Here is a 17964-nt window from a genome sequence, read left to right as displayed (position 1 = left end):
TTTTGAAACCTTAAAACCTTTCCCTTGGCAATTTCTCATGAGAAATACTAAAAATTAATAAAAATCCAAAAAAAAGCGTTTAACATATTTCTTGGAAGCAAGACAAAGATCTGAGCTTTGAATATCTTTTACATATTTGTGTCACATAAAATCATAATTTTCCTTGGCGAAAACAAAAATGTTTGTAAAATGTTTATATTTCAAAACTTAAAAACTTTCAACTTTTCATTTAAAAATTATAAGTTGGCTAAAGCCGAGAAAAAGTAATTTCTTAAAAGCTTTTTTCAAAATTAAAATTTTTTCAATTTAAAACTTTGACAGGTTTTCTATGAAAACTGGCGCAGGAAATAAAAAGTTTATGTTTGCCAGGTTTAGGAGAAAATAAACAAATGAAAAATATAAAATATCTATTTAATGTTGCAACTAACTTGTTTTATAATACGGGACATTATATTTTTGCCGGGATTTTTTACTTAATTTCGGTTTCTCAAACAAACTAAATTAATTCTATCAGAAGGGGTCACCCGTGACCCACCCCTGGTTTATTCTGACCAACTTAAAAATTGGCTTACATTAGAACCCTAAAACGTCGTCACTTCTAACTTCATATAGTTGTAAACAAATTTAGGTTAGGTTGTATAGTTGTATGGAGAATGGTCATTATTAATTAAGCTACAAGGCTAATATTTGTTAAAAGTAAAAAAAGTTAATGATAGAGGTTAATTTTTTAACGAGAAGGTCTTGAAAAGCTGGACTAGTGACATGTATCACACTCCCCTATCTCAACTCTAAGGGCAAAATCATAATTACAATACTTTAAAGCTGCAGAGTAATAAAAACATTTAAGCTTAAAAAGATCTTTGTCATAAAACAGAGAAAAAAAGAGAAATCATTACGGTCGGCGAAACATAAACCGTCGGCGGAGGAAAAATATTCCGTCGACGGCGGAACAATAAACCGTCAGCGGAGAAAGAATAAACTTTCGACAAAGGAAAAATAAACCGTCAGCGGAGGAACAATAAACCGCAGGCGGAGGATCTATCAAGCCTTCGGTGGATGAAAAAAAACGTCGGTGGAGAAAAGATAAGAGCTGAAGAATCCTTTCAAAAAACTGAAAAACACTTTTCTTCATCTATAAAATTGCATATAGCTGGCCAAACGGCTGGACCGATTGGGCTGAAATTTTTGTGGACACTCAAATATCTTTTTTTATTCCACGGGCAACACCGGGCTCTTCAGCTAGTGAATATTAATTCATATTTAAATATAATGTTAAAATACACAAACCTGTTTCTTCTGCAATCCATATATCAAACAGTTAAATTAAATTTTAAACTGGTATTTCATCATGGAACGTTTTGACCACATCAAGGGACTGTTAACTCAATTTAAAGTAAACCTCCGTTAATGGATGGGCATGTTGGATTGACAATGGTCGGATTAAAAGCTTTGCCTGATCAAGTGTGAATTAATTATATCCATGTAATTTTTCTGTGGTTTCTTTGCAAAAGAGACAATTGAGAAATTATCACTTGTCAAACCAAACAAACAACACTATCTTCGACAGTAGTATTGACTATAGACTTCAAACTGAGATAGTACACCGAGTAAATTATCCTATTTTAATGAGGTTAGTGTGCTGCAGAAGGTTTATAAACAAGTGAAAAGCTAGTTGGCTGTATTGTTATCGATCAGATTGTCCCAAAACGATGAACAGTCCCATTAAGATCTCCAAAAAAAATATTCCGTTTAATTATCCTAAAATCTTTAATTCATCAATCATATATATATATATATATATATACTCACATATGGCATCCATAGAGGATAAACAATACAGAGGAAGCATTTTTTGTGAAGCAGTACGTTTTTTCGATCTGTTCTTTTTTTTCAATTTCATCTATACTTATTCTATTTGAAAATTATATATGAAAATTGAAAAAAATATTCTAAACACGGAATCTCTTTATCGCGCCTGTGTGAGAGGAGATGAGAGGAGATCAAAGTATTCCTCCATTTTAAAAAAAGGCATTCACAATGGTACCTTTATGCCGGATATGCAAGCGCCAATCACTTTTACTGAGAAACCACAATTGAAAATAATCAGTTAAATAACAAAATCATGGATATCACGATCTAATTTATACTTGATCAGACAAAGCTTTAAAAGGGAGTGTTCGCGAAAAATGATAGGGCGTATAGCAGATAGAAGTAAGATTAGTAGTGATCACCACCATCGACCGTGAATTGTTCGCTGCCTACTCTTCTCTCCGCCACTTCCGCTTCATGCTAGAAGGTAGACAGTTTATTCTGTTCACTGACCACAAACCATTGACATATGCTTTGTTTAGAACGTCTCCGCCCTGGTCCACCATGCAGCAAAGGAGATTATCGTTCCTGTCTGAGTTCAACTGTGAGATCCTTCATCTCCCTAGTCCAGAGAATGTAGTTGCNCTCCGGCTCCAACCTCTCCAGCACCTCTCCAGAGAGCCCAGAGAATGAAGAAGAGAGTTAGATTCTCACCTCAACAGCCTTCTCCTCTCCCAGTTCGACGGAACCCTTGAAGAGAAGTCCGAGATAAACATCGAGCTCTTCATCAACTTCATCACCTCGATGCTGGGGGGACCCCTGTGGCGCCCCTGGATTCCTGGAATGCAGTACACAGCATATTCCATACTTCATATATTTTTCGCCGTAAACCTATATGCCCTTTCATTTTTCGTAAACACTCCCTTTATGGGTACCTGAATGAATAAGACATGCCACTCTATCAATAGGAGGACCAATTAAGACTAAGTTTATTTAGTACCTTCATTGTGAGGAACGTAGACAAAAAGTTTTATCAAAATATTGTAGGATAAATTGGAATCCTTGTGAAAGATATAATTTCACTTCTGTATTATACTTTTTTATGTTTCCCGTTTTGGAAACAAATCATCACTGGATTATCCATGGTCAGACACCTTTATACTTTATTCTCAGACGGTTTTATTGTTAGATAGATAAATAGATATATAGATAGTTATAAAGATAGAATGATAGATAGATAGATAGATAGATATATAGAAAGATATATAGATAAATATATAGATAGTTATAAAGATATAATGAAAGATAGATATATAGATATATAGACAAATATATAGATAGTCATAAATATGGAATGACAGATAGATAGATAGATAGAAAGATAGATATATAGATAGATTCGAAAGAAAGCCCGGTGTTTAAATCTCCAAGTTCAGTTTCGCCCGGGATACCAAACAAGAAACATGGGAAAGGTGAAAAAATAAAAATAAAAAATAAATTATTTTTTTCGAAAATTATGACATAATTATGAATAATTTTAAAGGAACAAATTTTTGTTAAATATTGCAAAATGGAATGTTCAAGGCAAATGTATCAATAAATACAGAATCTTCCTAAATAATTTACCTTCAATATTTATTCTGCGCGCGAATCTTCAGGTTTAAGCGCTAATTTTTCGGCAATGTTCGGTTACAATACATGCACCGGAAATCCGGGAGAAAGGGGGAACACGTGAGGTAGCAGGGGGGGGGNATCATCTTTATTTCTTTGCAAAACCTATATTTTTCGATCGAGATCACTTTTTTTAGTTTTATTTAATTAACATTGTAAACACATTTTTTTGGCTTAGCTTTAAAAACTAGTTTTTCCAATTATCATATTTGCACCCCCTAACATGCGCTCAAACACAGGATTTACAGATCTTTAAAACGTTTTTATGTCTCAAATGAATCCTAAAGAATTTGTCCACAATTCACTGCATACTCAGTTCAACTACCTTACATAGCCGGTCTGTCCCTTTAAAGGTATCAAGCTCTCAAGCAAAAATCTATGAGAATTTTGCAAAAAAAACCTTTTAAAACCAAAGCTAAGAACAAATGCTTTCTATTGCTAAAACCATGTAAAGGGCTAGAAAAGCATAAGTGAGTTAGAGCGGTCAAATCAAAGCCCAAAGCGTTGCGACACTTCAAAGTCGATCCTGTCTTAAAAATTGAGACTCTTTATATTCAGGGTAAATCTATATGTTAAGAAATCTTCAGTACAATGGAGACTGCATGTGGAATTTCACAAAAAAAACATACTTTTTAAACTTGATAAATTCGAATTGTTTTGTAAGAATTACTTTATAGTAAAGTTTTTTTACTTAGTTTTTGAGGTTATGGTATTTCACCTTATTTTCTGGCGAGGTTTTCCACAAAAGTGAATTAAACACTTTTAAACCTAGGAAAGCTATACTTTCTTCCACATTATTGACGAGAGGAAGATAGCAAGGGTAGTGTCTTTGTATGGTGGGTCTCATGAAATTACTTTATTTTGGTTAAAGCGATCCATTTATGATTTATTCACGTTTGTTTTGTTTTGATCAGCCTTTTGGTAAAGGAACTGAGTTGACCCAAACTCGGATTTTTCTTTTCAATCCAATGTCGTTTACTCACCTTTGATATTTCAAACAATAAATCAGGTCCAATCAATTAGACAGAGTCAGAGGGATTAGAAAATTTAAGTGCCTTTGCCTCTATTTGCAATAAAATCCCTTTCTGGTCGAATGGATTCTCGTAAATTGTACTTTATTTAAAAAAGTGTGCATAGCTATTGTAATATCACTGGTCTATGATAAACTTGCTCGGGAACCCAGCTTTACATGGAACTTAAACTTTCCCTATAAAAGTCAACCTAATAAAATTTGAAACCAAACTAAGACAATTCCCGTGATTCTAACAAAATCTGAGGCAAATCGGTCAAGGTCATGAATAATGATCAGATATTCAAACAGAGATTAATATTTTACATATATACTAGGCTTTTAAGGCGCGTCGCGCCTATCTTATATTTAAATTTTGAACATGTTCTTTTTGTTTACATTTTAAAATAAAGAAGAAAACTATTTTGCGGATAAAAAAAAAAATTCGCGGATTTTCAAGAATTTAATTTTTTTTTACAAAATTAAAAACTTTTAAAACACATTTTTAAAAATTTTTTATCATTCATAAAGCTTCCCTGTGGTCACGTGATGTCCCACAAAAAATTTGGGCCCGATCGGTTCAGCTGTTTTGACGTACGTTTATTGGATACAAACAAACAGACAGACAGACAAGCCAAATTTATATATACTAGAAATTCAAGGCGCTTCGCGCCCTTCTTTCTAGCCTTAGAGGGCGCTTCGCGTCTTCCCTGTGGTCACGTGATGTCCCACAAAAAATGTGTGCCCGATAGGTTCAGCCGTTTTGACGTTTATTGGATACAAACAAACAGACAGACAGACAAGCCAAATCTATATATAGATATACATATATAGGTTCAAATTATTTTGCATTTGGTTCAGTTTTAAAACCTTATTTCTCTTAAACGATCTTCTCCAAGTTATCTATAATGTATCTATAATGTGTCTATAATGTATCTATAATGTGTCTGAATTTAATGAATTTGAGCCACGGCTTGTATCTGCCAAAAACCGTTTTCAATTGAACGCCGGCTTGAATTTAAAAAAAAATTAATACAATGTAAAGGGGAACAAACCATATTTGAGCGACGGCTTAAATTTATGCCGCGGCTCAAATTATTTAAATTCAGCCTCTGAAGCAATCCTTTCATGATTTTAGTTAATTTGACTGTATTCAGTTCATCTATTTAAAAACTGGTTTCAACAATTATAAAAATCCTGTCATAGTTTGTCCCCCGGGCTAAACCACGTTAGACTAAAGTATATTTATTTTAACCACATTAAACTAAAGTATATTCCACGTAAAGTTGAAATCTTATATGTTCATGGTTCATCATGAATCTTTTTAATAGAGAACTATTGAGAATAACAAACATGTTTTAAATGTCTAATATGAAACAAAATAAGTTTGCTTTTCATACTTATGCCTAAGCTCAAAACTAGAGGAGCTACAAGGTCACAAAGTCGTAGCAGTAATGTTGCTTAATTTAATATTCTGCTTTAGTTCAGTTTGCAGTGTAACAATTCAGAATGCTTTGTCTGGATTTTCAATATGAAAAATCGTACCAGGTGTACGCGGTCATAATTATTAGGCGTTGACCATATTCTTAATTTACGTCATAGTAGATATTAAGTCTTCTTTACTTATGAAAGGTTTCATTGTTAAAAAGTTACCATCAAAGGCTTTTAATGGTGTTAGGTATTTACCCAGGGGCGACTTTCCAAAAGACAATTTCCTTTGTGGAAACCTAACATGTAAGTACCTAACATAATTTGGGAAAGTACCTAACATAATTTGGGAAAGCAACTAACATAATTTGGGAAAGTACCTAACATAATTTGGGAAAGTACCTAATAATTTAATACAATGTAAAGGGGTTCAACCATATTTGAGCTACGGCTTAAATTTAAGCCGCGGCTCAAATTATTTAAATACGGCCTCTGGAGAAATTCTTTCATAGTTTTAGCTAATTTGACTTTATTCGGTTAATCTATTTAAAAACTGGTTTCAATAATTATGAAAATCCAGTCATAGTTTGTCCCCCGGACTAAACCACGTTAGACTAAAGTATATTTATTTTAACCACGTTAAACTAAAGTATATTCCGCGTAAAATTGAAATCTTATATGTTCAAGGTTCATCATGAATCTTTTTAATAGAGAACTACCAAGAATAACAAGCATGTTTAAAATTTCTAATATGAAACAAAATAAGTTTCATTTTCATACTTATGCGTAAAATCAAAACTAGAGGAGCTACGAGGTCACAAAGTCGTAGCAGTAATGTTGCATAAATTTGATATTCTGCTTTAGTTCAGTTTGCAGTGTAACAATTCAGAATGCTTTGTCTGGATTTTCAATTTGAAAAATCGTACCAGGTGTACGCGGTCATAATTATTAGGCGTTGACCATATTCTTAATTTACGTCATAGTAGATATTAAGTCTTCTTTACATATGAAAGGTTAGGTTAGGTTAGGTATTTACCCAGGAGCGACTTTCCATAGGACAATTTCCTTTGTGGAAACCTAACATGTAAGTACCTAACATAATTTGGGAAAGTACCTAACATAATTGGGAAAGCACCTATCATGATTTGGGAAAGTACCTAACATAATTTGGGAAAGTACCTAAATTATTTGGGAAAACACCTAGCATAATTTGCGAAAGTACCTAACATAATTTGGGAAATTACCTAAAATATTTTAGAAAGCACCTTACATAATTTGGGAAAGTACCTAAAATAATTTGGGAAAGTACCTAACATAATTTGGGAACGTTTCTAGCATAATTTGGGAAAGCACCTAAAATAATTTGGGAAAGTACCTGGCATAATTTGGGAAAGTACCTAAAATAATTTGGGAAAGTACTTAACAACAAAATTTCAAAAGTGAAGACTTGGTAAAGGCAACTTAGTGATGGAAAATCTTGAATTTCTAAATTCTTTTAAAAATTACATCGCTTGACCAAATATCCGCCCACACCTACCCCCAGGGGAAAATGTAATCCTTCAAAAATAAAATCTCCGTTGTCGGTTGTTAAGCTTAACAGTATTCACATCATGGTTCTCTAGAACTTAGAGTACTATTCATTCGTTTTCTACATTTTTTGTTCTTCTAAACATGAGATCCTGGTAAATTTTCATATTTAGATAATATATATAGAGCATTGGTGTATAAAGGCTAGAGGGAGAAGGGGGGGTGCATTCGGCGACCCCCTGTAGTTTTTCCTCTTTACCATCACCTTAAAACTTTTTTGACTTATAAGAAAAAGGACATGTCAAATTTTCTATTCCCTAAGGGTGTAAACTTAGATTTTTGATCTAATTCATAGTTAATATTATAGATATTGGAAAAATGTTTACAGAAATCATGTGTCCTAAGCAAATAATGTTAAGACTTTAACATTTTTTTTTTCACCTTTTGAAGATTTGTTTGAACTAAACTCTTTCCAGCATTTTTTTTTCAATAATTAAAAATCCAACAAAATCATCCTTTAACATGCATTTGACACTCATACTCAAAGGCCCTTTTTGTGTGAAAGGAGGGGTACAGAATTAACTTTAGAATTGAAACGGGAAATGCCTGAAATTCCTCGAGAATGTTTGCAAAGGATGACTATTGATTACATTCACTCGGGAATCCCATTTTAAAATGCAAAAATGCTAAATGTTTAAGAGGAGCATATTTTTACAATGAGACTTGTCATTGTATTTTATTTATTTTTCCCTTCATGATTCAATTTGATCCACACTAGATTAAAACTTTAATTTAATCTACGACTATACAAGATGGGTCGAAAGAACGAAATTTGAAAACTGTTTTTTTTTGTTATAAACTGATTTTTCTTCAGAAATAGATTATATATTTTTTTCCAATTTTTTTCCAACATCTTAAATAACTGTTGATCAATAAATCTGTTTTTACCAAAAAATCCGCAAAAATCATCAGTACAAATCTGCATAAAACTTTTAATCAAAACATGTTTCATTTGATTTCTAAAAAAAAATATTTAAAAAAAATCAGTTTTGAGAATTTTAATTTGTCTAGCTTCCTAATAATTTTTGTTACAATATTGCCACAATATATCTAGTTATTTTTACTTAAGCATGAACCTCCAGCTTAAAAAAATATTGTTGTGAATAATATCGACGCAAATCTATTTTTTTTACTGACCCAATAAACATTTATTTGATTACATATAGGTCATATTCGATCCCGATTGTTTCGATTGTTTGTGTTTGCGGTTAAAAATGCGCGAGATAAAAAGTTCGTTGCCCCTTGTCAAATTTCAAGTCATACAGAGTGTCCCAATAAACATGGGAATTGAGAGACGACTTGAATATCGTCTTTGATTTCTGATAGCGGATAAAATACAAAAAGTTCAACAAAAAAGATTAACACTTTATTGAGCTTTCTAGAATGTGGTCTACCTTCTTTGTATCTTTAAAATTGACAGAGATATTAAACATTTGAACAGTTTTGTTGATTTTTAAAAACTGAAATCTGAATAAACTTCCTTATATCTCCGTCTCGGTGCTCAATGTGTTTACTGTGATACTACAACATTATGGTTCCCCATTTCCCCCCTGCCTGGCGGGGGGGGGGCATCTTCCAAGCCTCCATCTCTAGTATCAAGAGATTTCCCTTCCAAATTTTCCTGTTCAATTTCTTTTTTCTTCTTGCTCCTTGTTTCTTGTTTCTACATTTTGAGGCCTCTTCAAAATAGTTCTTTTGACATCGAGTTGTTGAGCAGATAGGAGAGAGATAAGGAGGTCTGTAGGAGGAAGGGTATAAAGGATTGCTCCCTGATGTCCTTTGTGTCTTAGTCTTTCCGACTAAAGTAAAACTTTCATTCCTTACCTTGTTCAGGCTGAGGACTCCTGTCCTTTACCCAAAATATTAGTTGGGACACCCACCCCCCCTCTATAACATTTGATACATTTTTAAGAAAGCCTTTGGGCTCTATTTCAATAATCTGCAACAAAATTTGCAAAATTTCAAATATTTATTGCAAAAAAGAGTACAAAAGAAGTGCCAAATCTATGAATAATTATGCACTATTGAAAAGCCCCAGCAAATTCAAATATGCAAACACATTTTCTAAATTTTCATCAACTAAATGTGTATTCCAGGAAAACTGAAAATGTGCAAATTCTCTTTAAGGCATCTGTGCAAAAACGTGTGCAAAATGTTTTCGCAAAAATTGTGCACTCTGGTTATTTTTGTAAAATGTTATAATGTTGTAATCCAATGACTGGAAGTATGAGTTGCAAAGTAGATTTAAATCCAAATGTTGTATTTGTAACTAATCATATTTTGCTGAGGTACATTCAAATCCTCTCATTCCTATTCCTCGGTGTATTTCACAGCATAACAGGATCTAAGTCCTAAACCACAGGCCTGCATTTTTCCTTATAAAACACCCTCCCCCCTTTACTATTTACTACTTGCATACTACTGTTTAATATATTATGCTCATGTTATTTTATTTCGTAGCCATTTCATTACCCCTCCGGCCCCCTGTATTCCCTAGCATGTAGTAAACACCTACTCCATAACAAGTTCTCAAAATGTATCTATCCAGGTACAAGCCGTCGTAAAATCTTTTATATTTGTACATTTCAAATCTTGGGAATTATTTTTGATGTCAAATTTTATTAATTATATAGAATAAACATACTATGAAAATAATGTATCTACATAAATTTTGAATCATCAAAATTTACATCTCCTTGTCACAGCTGATCTGACGGCATTCCGTTTGCTACAGAGAGAAAGCTTGCAAAACAGTCTCTCATTGGTCGAATCAGAACCAATCCTGACTTGAGTTCTATCTAAGCCCGATTTTGGGTTTTAGTTGGGTTTAAGCTTTTAAAATCTCATCTCTGGACACACTCCACCTGGCTCTAAATACCACACAGGGACACACATCACAGCAAACTAACCAGGAGGCAAAGGTCAAATTGAATTGACATTGCTGTTACGACTTTGTGACTCCGTAGCTCCTCTGGTTCGGATTTTAAGTACAAGTGTAAGAAATGCGAATTTACTTGATTACATATCATGAATTCAAAACATTTTTGTTCTTCTAAATAACTCTTCAATAAGAGGAGTTATGATGGAGAACATATAACATTTTAATCATTGCATTTTACTTTAGTTTGATGTGACATATAGCTATCCAACAAGCTATTAGTTCAGTGCTCTAAATGCCACACATGGACACAAGCCTAGCTATATGTTGATCCAAAATGATGGGGACAATCCGCTCTAAATGCCACACAGCGGACACAAGCCCAGCTATCAACAAGCTATAGATATTGATACCAAATTAACGAGATCAATCCTACCTGCTTATAAGAAAGAGGGTGTCAGGCTTACTCTCTCGCAGTAAACAATACGGAGTTAATCTATAAACTGACTTTATTTAAATATCTTATGCCACAAGTTAACGTGAATTGACATAATTACAATTCATATGTAGTTATCTATATATCACATGATTAAGACATATTAAGTATTTACTGCATAGTTAAAGTTTAATGTACTTATTTATAAGATTAGCAAGAATAGATTAACGCAGTTTATTTCTCTAATCATGCAGCATACTATGTATTCAATTGAAACACAGTTTCAATGAATAATGTCTTTGTGTATAGCCTCATAGGTCTGCAACATAAATTGTTAATAATGTACAACAAAGTACAATTTTAGCGGTTGAAAATAGGTGCATTCCTTATTCTAGACTGCATATTGTCTAGTCTAGATCTCAACCGCTCATACAACCGCTCCCGGTGAGTTTTTTCTCCAAAATATATATCATTCCCCTTTGTATTCTGCTTCAAAAGCAATATGGAGAAAATTGTCAGACTAAAACACTTTTCAAGCTAGCTACTTGAAATTTCAAATTTGAACGGCATAGTTCCTTTCTTAAACTATATTGCAATTTGTTTCCTTTCTGCTCTGTACTAAATCCTCAAAATTATCACAAATCTAAAATTTGTTTAGTCATTGGTCGCCATCTTTGTTCTGGGCGGTGTACTCTGTGACCCCCAGGTATCATATCTTGGAGCCCCTCAGTACTATTCTCCTCAGATTGCCTACGCCCCTACCTCCAGCTTCGCCTACGCCCCTAGAACACCAGTTGCCTACGCCCCTTCGCCTCTATTTGCCTATACCCCTGGTGCCTCACCATTCAGCTACTTTACCCCCACGGCACTGGCACATCATAGAACAGCTTTAAATGTTCTCGAGGTATTTTTATTATTTTTTATCAAATAGATTATAAAGTACAATAAGTGACACAGGAGAATATATTTAGAATTGAGTTTTTGCCACAAACTCTAACCCATATATCTTTGCAGGCTAATATTGCAGACCTTTTATATGTCAAACCGAAGAGAATAGAATATATATTATAGAGTGGAATTTAGACAATCCCTCGGTATGCATTTTTTCAGTTCCTTTCAGCCTGAAAGGGATTTCAAAGTGTACAAATCATGTAAATGTTCACAAATTATATGCAGTAGAGTACATTAATACAGTATGTTTCCTAGACTATTCATTTCAATTTCGATTTTTTTAAAGCTGTTAAATAAACTTTATAAAATGAATTAGGTGAATAAAAAACATCATGTGATTTATAGTTATAACGGAAAATCATCGTTTGTAAAGTGAAAGGCATAGAGTCTATGTGAAATGGTCATTGGTCAATTATGAAACCAGCCTATTTCATAATTTTGTTTTCTTTTAATATTAATTTTAAATTTTCTATTAAATGATGTTCCAGGGCCCAAAAGGTTATATAGCAAAAATATGTGAAGTACACTTGCAGAATGGAAACAGTACAACAAAATGGCCGTTTTACACTTTTCTAGTAAATTCTTCTCCAATATATATTCTATTCTCTTTGTGTCAAACTATGAATTCTGTTAGATCAAATAATCTAAGTTTAAAATAGTATTGCTTTACATTATAGCACGTGTGGTAAAAGGTTTTGATTCGTTCCCGAAGTTTTTCCAAAAAGTTTAAGATATTTCCAAAATATTTTTTCAATTGAAATGAAAATAAAATTGAAATCAACTTTATATTTTGACTTCTGCTTTGTTTCAAAGATTTGATCTTAAGAAATAGCCATTGAAATAAGACAAGTACACAAACGTTTCATAAAATTACCTTTCATTTTTGCACGACGTGCTTTAAAATTTGTTGACTAATATTTTCGAAGGTTTTCGTTTTTTAGATTATATTTTATCCCTCGCGAAAGCTCGGGACAAAATTAAATCTGGAAAGGCTTGAACCTTCTCGAAAAAGAGAAAATTTCTGTCCAAAAACTTTGTAACACTGCGAACCAAAATAATAGTGTTATAAATAGTTATTAAGTCTTCGCAGTGAAATTAGTGTACTTTTCTGTGTTTTCTTGTTTTATGTTTACATTAATGAATAATTTCTTAAGACCTAATTGCACCGCGAGCTATATTGTCCTTGAGAAAATATTAAATCCTTACTTTTAATTCTAAGAGAAAGTTAAGAGAATTTATAGTCTGTTAGTTTCTGATTTTCTTGAAAAGTTAAAATTCTTGAAAACTTTACAAGGTCTACCGTCTCCCCTGTGTTTAATAAACCAGAAAAACAGTTGTAATTCAGGGGCCGAAATAAATGAATTTGAGCTACGTCGCTGATATTATTTTGAACCACCGATTCAAAGTTAATTAGATTAATGAAAGGGTTGAATCTGTGAATATAATTTGAACCTGAAGTAGACAGTTTAAATTCATAAAATTTGGACCCCAGGAAAGACTAGAATAATGTCATGCATGTTTGAAATATAAAATAGTTTTCGATCTACTGAACTGTATGAGGTCTTTTTGATATGTCGAAAACAATTTTGTAGCATTTGATTCTTGTATTCTTCTATTTTCTACAGGGTGAACCAATACACATGCAAATTGAGAATCGACTTGAAAGTAGTCTTTATGGCAAAAAAGTAAAATAACAAGGTTGTACGTCTGCTGGAGCTTTTCATAAAGTGGTATACATATATTTTATTTATTTAATAAATTGAAATTTGAACAAACTTTGCAATATCTCTGTCAATTTTTAAGATACAAAAATGGTAGAACACATTTTGTTTAAGCTGGAATACTGCAATAATAGTGTTCATGAAAATATGCCACTAAGATTTAAGACAATATATAAGTCGTCACTGAATTTCCATGCTTATTGAGACTCCCTGTATAATCTTTTAACCTTATAGTTATATCTACTTGTATTCAATCAAGAAAAATAAATGCATAGCAGACATTAAGCCAGATAAGCAAAAGCAGCACTGAGCCCAAAACATAAAACCCAGTATCGGAAACCCGGTTTTATGATTGGGGTTGAACAGTTTTGTAGATTTCAATATTTTGTAAAGAAAATTATTTCATGTGGTATCTTTTCATTCTCTTTTTGTTTTCTGATTTCTTAAATTAAAATCTACGCAAATATATACACCCCAAACAGGAAATTCAGGAGTTTCGTTCAACGATACTCTTTTAAATTTCCGGCTCTGTTTTTACATTCATCACAGGAAGACCGTACAAAGATATTGGGGCACCTGGTGTGTACTTGTACAGTGGAAATTATAAAACTAGGAAGACGACCTTTAAGCAATCTTATGTGTATTTGTTTTTCACTGTATCATCCTCGTATTCAATGTTCTATATTTCAGGGTAACTACCCCAGGTTTGCGCAGTACACACTTTTCTTTCCATCTCAACCTGTGTACTTATATTCAATGTTCTATATTTCAGTGTAACTACCCCAGGTTTGCGCAGTACACTCTGTACTTTCCATCTCAACCTGTGTACTTGTATTCAATGTTTTATATTTCAGGGTAACTACCCCAGGTTTGCGCAGTACACTCCGTACTTTCCATTCCAACCCTCTGTACTTGTATCCCCAGGTAGGTTTAAAACACAAATAAATTAACTTAAGATTTGTCCATGACCTACAAAAGTTGATCTACGAAACATATTGGTATAGATGGATATATATATATATATATATATTGGTATAGATGGATATATATATATTTATATATATATATTGGTATAGATGGACTGACGTTGTATTTTCAAGTCACATAACCTTCACTTGAAGTATGTGTTTAATCCTGAAAATCATCAATGTAGAAATGCGCAAGTCACTTTTATAAAAAAATTGAAATTTTTAAAGAGAAGATGATGAATGTTTCAGAAAAATATTTTAAGGATACCATTGTGAATGAGACATGCCAGTCTATTAATGGAGAGTGACAAGAAATCACTACAGTCATTTTAAGAATTAGATGAAATGTGTTAAGCCTCGCTTTTTGAGGTTTACAAATTTTTCTATAGCTTTTAGGAGGCTCCGGAACCCCTGTAGTGGCTTTGCCGTAGGGGTGACATAAGCCAAAATTTTGTTTTTTTAAATTCGAATAAAATAATAAAAATTTGACTGATCTCAACACGTTCATGGAATACTCGTACATGAGATTGGTTGTCTATACAGCGTTCTCCTTCTGGTTTTACTTTAAGGCGCTGCAAGCGAAGTATCTCAATACCTTTAGCTGATCAATAATGTGTTAAAGGTGTTTATGTGTTTTCCTGCAGTAGAAATGCGCAAGCAACTTATGTTTAAGAAACCATGATTAAAAATTATTTGTTTTTAGTTAAAATTGTTCATAATTTATTTCTAATTCATACTTACGCTTACAGTCCCTTTATTCTCTGCATGAGTTCTTCTCACGCTTTTTGTTTTAAAACAGTTTTTATTATTTTTTCATAAGTACTTTGATTAGAAGGGACATTTAAGCATAACCTTTATACAGTAGAAAAGTGGAAAATGTTGTTTCTTTTCATCATTCTAAAAGAAAATTTTGCCGATTTTCTTAATTGTTTCTTTTGCATAAATCACTGCAAAAATAAAATGTTGTATTCAAAGACGGTAGCCAAATTTTTAAAACCATTTCATTGCAGTCTGTTTTAAAAAAGATAATAAAGTTATGCATTTCTAACGGCAAATTATGTAAAAAACGCAAGTTTTTGGTGATGTAAATGTTTAAAAAGTCCTAAAATCTTTTTAAATTATAGAAAAGACGATATTCTTTGGCTTCGTATAAACCCCAATGCCTACTCTTTATACTACAACACTCTTGTTAAAATAAATTCGAAATATAAGGAAGACGATTTTTCCGACTCAAATGCCGACGTTAATTCTCAATGTTTGTGTACACAGGAAGCAAGCACACCACATGTGTCAAATCCCCGCTCACCTTAGATCCCCGCTTCAACCGGCAGTCAGTTACGAACACTCATATTCACAACTCCATCTCTACCCTGGCTCCTCCATGATGATGATGCAGATACTCAGCGCAACGCACCTGTAGATCTGCCCCACCAACATGAAGCTCTACATCACCCCCCTGACTCCTTCGTGCTGATGATGCAGATACTGAACTAACAGCAGGCATGCTTATACTTCTGATCTCCCTATTAACTTCTTGAGAAGCTTACTTAGGAAACTTGTCGAGCTTTGTCCGAAGTTTCCGCTATCTCGAGTTGCCTTGCCTCTGATACATTGATAAACCCTGTTGTCCCAGTTCCCGGATCTGCTCCACCAACATGAAGCTCTACAACACTCCCTTGAAGCACCATCTAATATCCATCATTAATTCCTTTTTGTTAATTTCTAAATCAACCAATTTTAACCTTCGCCATGTGCAAATATTTCAAAACAATTTTATTTTTCTTAAATAAATGTTATAGAATATTTGTGTTTTTCCTGATTTCTTTATTTGTATATATTCTGACCTTTTTAAAGGTCAACAACTCTTTGATTGTATTTACTAAATACAAAGGAATTGGGTTTTTGCCACAAATTAAAATCTTCTGTTTCCAATATCTATGCAACCTTATTGTGCAAACCTTTGATATTGAAACTTAGATTATTTTATCTATAAGTATTAAAAGTTTGAAATATATTTAAGGTCTACAACATTGGGTTACAAAGATAAAGAGATTAGAAAATCAGACTTTGTGGCAAAAACTCAACTCCTTTGGTGATTTTCTTCTGTTCTTAATCAATCCGATATTTTTTACAATTTTTTTGACTCAGCCTGAAAGATTCATGAATACAAACAAAAAATTAAACTTTGATGTGAAATGATTTTCAAAGTTTAAGAATTTAAGTTTGTGCAGAAGGGTGAAGCTTTACATAAATTATTCATGCATGAATATTTAAATATGAACTCGCACACTCCAACATCTATACATCCTGAATTCTAAACGTTTCAGTATTTCACAATTTGAATTCAAGAAACCATGGGTTTTGTACTCTTGTACAATGTAGAGAGTGCACTTGGCCTAATGATTTGCATGTATAGTTAGTCGTTTTTTCATTTATTTGCTTTAAGGGGCAAAATTTGTTTTCAAAAAAAACGAAAGACTGAGTTTTCCATTTTTTAGGATAAAAAATTGGAAAGTTTAATAAAAGCTAACTTTTACAGAATTGAGTTTTAAAGTTTTTAAAAAGTCTTAAGAAAAAATAACCAAACTGACAAACAACACTAACTGGGACATATAAAACTTATGAACAGCACTAACTGGGACTTATAAAACAGAGCAGCACCAACTGGGATTTATAAAACTGTGAAGGCTGAAGACCGTTGAAGGGTTGGAGGTTAACAGTTTCCTAAAATCTCTAAATCAATTTTGTGCTACCAATCATTAATCATTAAATACATTTTTGGAAAGACCTTAACATAAAAAAACACATTTGAAAAGAGTTTAAACTTAAAACCCGGCCCTTATATTCTTTAATAGCACAGTCTGTCTACTATCTTAGATGTAAAATAGACTTTAGCAAAATTGATTAACGTTGCTTGAAACAATTTTATCGACATTTTTGCGGTGTTCATTATCAACATTTTGAATTGCAATCAATCAACTAAAATAAACTATACAATAAAAAATGTTTACAACAAATGAAAAAAAGGATTTTTTTATCATAACGAAATTTATTTCTTACGGTTTTCAAAATACAACAATTTCAGGGATGGGTAAAGTTTTGGAGTTGTTGATAGTAGAACCTTAATATATTAATATTAATCCAAATCATGACTTAATTTCCTTTATTATGTAATCCAATATAATTGTGTTTTGTGCTAAAAGATGAAAGCGATTGAAATGATCAATATTTTGTATCAAAATAAAAACATGCTTTAAACTTTTGAATCTGATTTTGTAAACCTTTGATATTTCAAATCATGTATTCAAATACTATAAAAGCGTAAAATATCAATGGTTTACACCATCAGGTTGCAATTATAAAGGGATAAGAAAATCGTATTTGGATTAAAGTGATCTTTTCGTATGTTAGTTATATAAATATTAAATCTTTAAAAATCAGTAATTAATTTACAATTTTCCTCAAATTTAGATTGGGAAACTCGGTAGAACCACGGGAATGTTATT

The 17964-nt window shown here is 32.6% G+C and overlaps 1 protein-coding gene across 1 annotated transcript in view; it reads left to right on the top strand.

Annotated features, from left to right (window-relative positions):
* Window positions 1–3226: 3226 nt before the first annotated feature.
* The window catches only part of LOC111707219 (uncharacterized), a gene marked incomplete in the record, with an annotated part of 24334 nt that continues 9596 nt past the window's right edge, over window positions 3227–17964 (top strand). Inside the window, 3 exon segments of the mRNA XM_023480275.1 lie at window positions 3227–3281; window positions 11477–11722; window positions 14345–14414. Of these exon segments, the coding sequence (XP_023336043.1) occupies window positions 3273–3281; window positions 11477–11722; window positions 14345–14414 (325 nt within the window).

Source organism: Eurytemora carolleeae, unplaced genomic scaffold, assembly GCF_000591075.1.
Source record: "Eurytemora carolleeae unplaced genomic scaffold, Eaff_2.0 scaffold591, whole genome shotgun sequence".
Lineage (NCBI taxonomy): Eukaryota > Metazoa > Arthropoda > Copepoda > Calanoida > Temoridae > Eurytemora > Eurytemora carolleeae.
Note: the sequence above shows the minus strand (reverse complement) of the source record. Positions and strands in the feature narration are given on the sequence as shown.